The following is a 6849-nucleotide window of genomic DNA, read 5'->3' as shown; positions in this document are numbered from 1 at the left end:
AAAAAGTAGTAATCAATATTTTTATATGTAATATAATCTAAACAATTAAAATGTGTTCAAGAAAATCATATATGTTCCCCATATGTTTATCATTTTATATCGTAATAACATTAATCGTTTAATATAATGCAATATGTATTAACTTACGTGTCTACAATGCACCTTTGATCAAATTCTGAAGCGGTCTGAAGAATAAGAACCCTAAGAAGCGCTGCAACATAAGATATTACATAAATATACTGATACTCGTAGACAATTGTGGTTTATGATTTTAAATGTTATTACATAAACGTTATCACTATGTAATGTATTCCTAACCCAAACTATTTTTATCAATTGTTAAGATGCTTTATTATTAATCAAATAATATCATTAATAAATATGATTTCTATCGCATATATTTTCTCATTTTTAATAGATTATTAATGACATCGATAAATGTTTCAAACACAGATTAACTGGTTTCGAAAAACAATTATTATTCAAGCACAAATAACAATTCGTTAGGTTATTCTGCGCATAAAAGTATTAAATACTTACTTAAAAAGTAGTAATCAATATTTTTATATGCAAAATAATCTAAAGAATCAAAATATGTTCATGAAAATCATATGTTTCCCATATGTTTAACATTTTGTATCATAACATTAACATTAATCGTATATAATCATTTAATATAATGCAATATATATTAACTTACGTGTCTACGATGCGCCGGAATAATGGGAATATATCTAGGCATAAGAATTTTCAAATTATTACTGGAAACAATAGTGCACGGATATGCTCTACATACAGTATATGGATGGTCCATATACTTACTGGCAGCCGTATGGGATTCTCTTACTCAACTATTACTGCATTTGAGAGTAAGGCGCCAGCCGCCAGGTCGAGAGCCTACAGCTCCGATTTCTGACTGTCAGAATCAGGCCGTTTATACCGAAATTAAAAGAGAGTCGGACGGAACCTATCCTTCTCTCCCCGCTAGAGAAGCTACTACCTACACATTGCAACTCAGAGAATAAAGCGGCTTGAAGAAAGGAAATTTATCTCCTCTTTTCTTTTCTCTTTCCTCACTCCCCTGACTTTCTTCACCTTCCTGCTCCCTTTAAAGGAAAACTCTATATATATATATATATATATATATACAAACAAAATACTCCCTCATTAACACACATAGCCACATATATATATAAATATATTTATACGAACAAAAAATATAACCTTGTGATGGGAATATATTAAAAGATAAAACAATAAAGTAAAACAGAAAAAATTAAGAAAGAGTAAAGCAAAGCATTAAAATATTAGAAAAGAGATCAAGGAAAGATAATTAAGAAAGAGTAAATAAGTAATAAAAGATTATTAATAAAATAAAAGTAAGATACGTGACTAAAGAGAAGGAAGTCACGGTCAAGTTCTCGGAAGCTGAGTAAGCAGCTGACGAGCGGAGCACGAGACATGCTCCGGTCAGGGACACCACACTCCTCCCTAATTAACGACTTAATTAATTAAGATATATAATAAGCGCGAGATGCACCGACGCTCGCTACTCGCTCACTACTCGCTCGCATATATCGATAGTATCGAAGTACCGTACGTATCGCGCCCGACTATTATAATCGCGACTAAGTGAAAGTGTACAAGAATCTGTGAAATATATCAATTTATACCTAACGTCCGGGAGTGTCTTATTTCGAGCGTGGATCCTAATCCTTTGGGCGTATAAATCCCTAAAGACCTCTTCCTTAGCGGCTAGAGGCACAACAACATTTTCTTCGTATTGTGAATTTTTATAATTGTGTAAAATTCGTATTTTATTTATATGTTTTTATAAGCATAACTACAATATTTTCATTAATTTACAGAAAGTGAAAATTTTCGCCGATTTGTTATTAGAAAACTGATAACCTTGGAGATGAAAATGAATATAATCCAAAGATATCAAAAGGTTATTGTACAGAAACAGTCAGTTGGTATCTTGGATTCAGAAGAAAAAGAAGTCGACATTTTCCAAAATCTATCACTCAAAAATGAAAATGAACTTGAAGCGATAGAAACAAAATTAAACAACGACTCAACTTATAGAAAATATATGGTGAGTTATATCCCTGTCTTTTTATAAAATAATTTTAAATATAGAATAATTTTAGTTATATCTCTGATGTTCTACATGGAATAAGTTTATGTAATTGAGTAATGAAATAATTGTGATTCAATAATATTATAAAACAACTGGATAATATAGTGAATGTAAATGTTTGCAACGTTAAAAAATAATATATAATATAGATAGATAAATATTAATGTGCAAGATAACTTTATAACAAATATTCTAAAGACGCATATTACTTTAAGACTATCATATTACCATTTTCTTATGTAAAAGTTTATTTGTATTTAAAGTTTTCTTCCATAATAATTTTCTATTGCATTTCTGATCTCAAGATTTGAGTTTTCATCAAAGTATATCTTCATTTTGTAACATCATTAGAAAGCTTTTTAAAGTAGAACTAAGTCAATAAATGATGCTAGGCAAAATATTCAACTGATATTAACTGTGTAATTATATTTTAGAATAAACAATTGGCCCAACGTGTAAGCCAAGATACGAAAACTTCGTGCATTCGACTTATGAGGCAGATTTTTACAAACCAGTTGGCAATGAAATACAGTTGGTATGGAGCAAAGAAGAAAAATATCTTCTCAAACTTACAGTTATGTAAAGTAATTATGTGTAAGTAAAATAAATTCAGAATTGCAATTTTGAATTATTTAACGGCATAATTTTATATACAAAATATATACATTTATAAATATATTTATAGCAATTTACTTATTGAATTTAGAGACATTTTTTTTATAAATATTGGTATTCTAAGCAATTTTTATATTGACATTAAAACAAATTTGTTCTTACATTTTATAATTGATTTAAATTTAAACAAATTACTTTGAAAATTAATATTAACAAATTATTAATGTTTAAAAATTAATATGTTTCAGGTGTGATAAGAAACTCCCATGCAGATGCAACAGATGATCAAATATCATCTCCAATAAAAATATGGTTGGCCCATGCAAAAGAACGTGCTGCTAAAGAAAAAAGTGATATTTGATGGATAAAATATGTTTTGATAGTTCCTAAAGTTCAAGTTATCAATATATGAATTTCGTTGATATTTACTGCGTGCAATGCAGAGAATATAGTATATTATAATATATTAAATAATATTTTATAAAGAAAATTTCTTAGCATATGTATATTATATGTATATAAAATATATGTGCAATCAATAAAAACGAGAGAGAAACTTTTTTTATCAAAAAGTAGGAACTTCATATAAAAATAAATACAAAGTGTGAAATAACATTTTTTGTCTAAAGCTTTGTTTATAAACTAAATAACTACATTTTTATTTATTTTTTACATGAAGAATCTATTTTTTTATCTTACACCTATATATTCCAACAAATTTCTATCTTCTATATATATCCATATATAATTTATTAATAATATGCTTAAAATATTCTACAAATATACTGATAATATACCAAGAGATATTTCGAGTAGACACTGGTAACGCGCTCAAAATATTTTATTAATATACTTATAATATACCAAGAAATATTTTCAGTATATACTGAGTAGGCTTCTAGGGCAGACATAGGAACATTGTCATAATGACGTCTATTTTTGGTCTATAACGTCGGCGACTAATAATTGATATTTAAAAGACGTCATTTTTTAGACTAGCCAAGAACGTCATTTTGAAGACGTCCTATGGTCATCTAAATAAAGTCTTTTTGTAACTAGTTTTAAGATTATAATTCATTTGCTTACCGTTATGCGGCGCGTTATTCACTATCTATACCCGTATTCAAATTTTTGTCATGAGCGTATATAAAGCGTGCAAAATGCAGTTAATAATATTGTAATTATTTTTATCAGTTCAACTTCTGATGCGATTCCCGTACCGGGAAATTCAGATACTGAACTGATTTTTGAAAAATCGGATAGATAATGTCTGATTTTAATTTATTCGGACAATTTCTGTCCAAATCAGTGAAAATCGTTCGTTATTATCTGTTTAAAATATAAAACAGAAATTAACTTTCATATAAATAAAATCTTTAATTTTATAAACTAGATTATTTAAATTTACCAATAATATATATCACATTAATATGTGTTATTATACATTATTATTGTCATTGTGATCTCAGTTTTGCCGTCAAATAAACGTCAGAAAATGACGTACCGTGGATGTGACCAATCGACGTCATTTTCAGGTCTCATGAGACCTAACTTAGGACGTCTAATAAGGAAGAGGTCTTTAGGGATTTATACGCCCAAAGGATTAGGATCCACGCTCGAAATAAGACACTCCCGGACGTTAGGTATAAATTAATATATTTCACAGGTTTTGGTACACTTTTACTTATTCGCGATTATAATAGTCAGGCGCGATGTACGGTATATCGATACTGTTGATATGAGCGAGCGAGTGAACGAGTAGCGAGCGATGTTAATGAGCTATATTACTGAGCTAGCCTCGGTGCATCTCGCGCTCAATATATATTAATTAATTAGGTCGTTGATTAGGGAGGAATGTGGTGTCCCTGACCGGAGCATGTCTCGTGCTCCGCTCGTCAGCTGTCTAGTCAGCTGCTTACTCAGCTTCCGAGAACTTGACCGTAACTTCCTTCTCTTTAGTCACGTATCTTTACTTTATTTTATTAATAATCTTTTATTACTTTTATTCTTTCTTAATTATCTTTCCTTGATCTCTTTTCTAATTTTAATGCATTGCTTTACTCAGCTCTTTCTTAATCTTTTCTGTTTAACTTTATTGTTTTATCTTTTAATATATTGAGAAATTGGTCGGGTTACGACATCCCTCCCCCTTTGGAAAAAGAAAATTAACTATACGTGAATTTTCGTCTACATACTTTTTCGCTATACATTTTCGCATTTTACAATTGTTTCTTATATCTACCTTATTTCAATATAGCATCGCAGTGTTAGTTATCGCGGTGTCAGTTTCTATCTCAGCTGTTCTATTCGATCCGCTTGCGGTGCCGTAAATATGCTCTTGAATTATTTTCGGTTTGCACATCGGATTTATATTAGTTTCTGGTAGTTTTTTCTTTTCTGTCTTATATTTTAAATGTTGTGTACGTAATAATCGTAATACTTTTTCACTACGCGGGATTACTTCCTCTTTATTTGGCGTTCGTATTACGTTAATTTCTTCTGTTTCACTTCGTTCGATTTCCTCTACACTTACTTGCGGCATTAACATTTCGATTATGTTATCCGTTGTATTTAGAATGCTTGCTGCACATATGTAATTCGTAGGTTCTACTAGGCAATTACCTATAAATATTCCTGGTATTGTTTCTTCTGCCTTTATCACGCCTATCGTGTTCTTATCAGTAGCGACCTGTATTATAGTTTCGCTACGTGGTTTCAATGTCACTTTTAGATAGGGATAAAGCTTTAAGATATGCTGTCCTACCTTTAATTGCTTTGTTTTATAATTGCAAGTGGCTTGATGTTTTCGTAGGAAATCAACGCCTAGTATTCCGTCATATTCTATCGGAAAGTCATCCTTAACAACGTACATAGTATGCTTGATTCGGCGCTTTTCCAGAGTTATTGTCGCCTTAAATTTTCCAATTGTACATATTTTATGTCCCGTTACGCCGGTGAGCGTTATCTTTTCTTCTTTTATTAACGTTTCGCCTTTTAAATGTTTCACTTTAATTAGTGATATTGCGGCTCCTGTATCGAATAGCAAATTTATTTTTTCGCGTTTCGCTTCTCGCATTGGTAATGTGACAAGGTCCAATCCTGTCTGTATATGCGGCGTATTTTTAAAGTGTGATACTTGATATTCAATTGCAGGTCGGTGCGATTTTCTTTCGTTCCTTTCCTCCTCATCGCTACTTTGCGCGGAGTTAAATTTCTTTTTTCCTTGCTCGCTATTCTTGCGGTTTTTATTTTCCGGTCGCGAATTATATTGTTTGGTTCGGCTCGATTGATCTCTATTGGGTCGTCCGTGTAATAACCAACATTCTTCGCGATCGTGTCCGGATTTTTTGCAATAATTGCAATATTTATTTATCGTATTTACGCGGGGTTGTCTATCGGGTTTCGGCAATGAAAATCGATTCGCGTATCGGCTAGTTCGACAATCTCGACCGTAATGCCCGGTTTTTCCGCATTTTTGACATTTTACATTCGTTTGATTTTCCTGTTTATAGGTCGGTGTAAAATTGATTTTGCTTCGCGTGCCGGTCGCGGACGGTCCTTTAACCTTTTCTTCCGCGCTGGCCGCTGCTATTGCTTCTTGCAACGTAGCATATCCTCGCGATCGAACAATTGTTTTAATTTCGTCTTGCAATCCTATTTGGAAATTTTCTAAGGCTTGTTGCTGTATTATTTCCATGATTGCGCGTTTATTATCTATCGGCCGGGTCCTTCCGGCCCTTCGCCTCTGTTCCTGTCGTAATAATACAAAATTATCGGCAGCGATGTGTGTTAGCCACCAAGAATGTAGTTAATAAAAAAACTACGACCTGACGTCTCTCGCTCCTTGAAAGTCTCGGACTCCCGCTCTCGGCCGCTCCTCTTCCTTCTCCCTTCCTCTCTGCCGGATGGGATCCCCCCGCTCGACCTTGCGCCGACAACCATTTCGCGGGCTCATTTCGAGCTTACAGTTTCGATAAAGATTACTACCAAAAGTCGGATCTCGTCGGTCCGACGATTGGTCCGCTCTCTCCCTAAATAAAGAGGACGCAGGCCCCCGAACAACCGCCCCCGATCGGGTCATTCGACCCTTG

General features: G+C 32.7%; 1 protein-coding gene across 1 annotated transcript; it reads left to right on the top strand.

Annotated features, from left to right (window-relative positions):
- Positions 1–805: 805 nt before the first annotated feature.
- LOC115233334 lies at positions 806–3219 on the top strand. The gene is made up of 4 exons (XM_029803678.1): positions 806–869; positions 1869–2098; positions 2578–2737; positions 3007–3219. Exons 1-4 carry the CDS (start codon positions 806–808, stop codon positions 3117–3119), a joined length of 567 nt encoding a protein of 188 aa, XP_029659538.1. The 3' UTR covers positions 3120–3219.
- The last annotated feature ends 3630 nt before the right edge of the window (positions 3220–6849 follow it).

The sequence above is a fragment of the Formica exsecta genome, unplaced genomic scaffold, assembly GCF_003651465.1.
Source record: "Formica exsecta isolate Colony F162 unplaced genomic scaffold, ASM365146v1 scaffold1712, whole genome shotgun sequence".
NCBI lineage: Eukaryota > Metazoa > Arthropoda > Insecta > Hymenoptera > Formicidae > Formica > Formica exsecta.
Note: the sequence above shows the minus strand (reverse complement) of the source record. Positions and strands in the feature narration are given on the sequence as shown.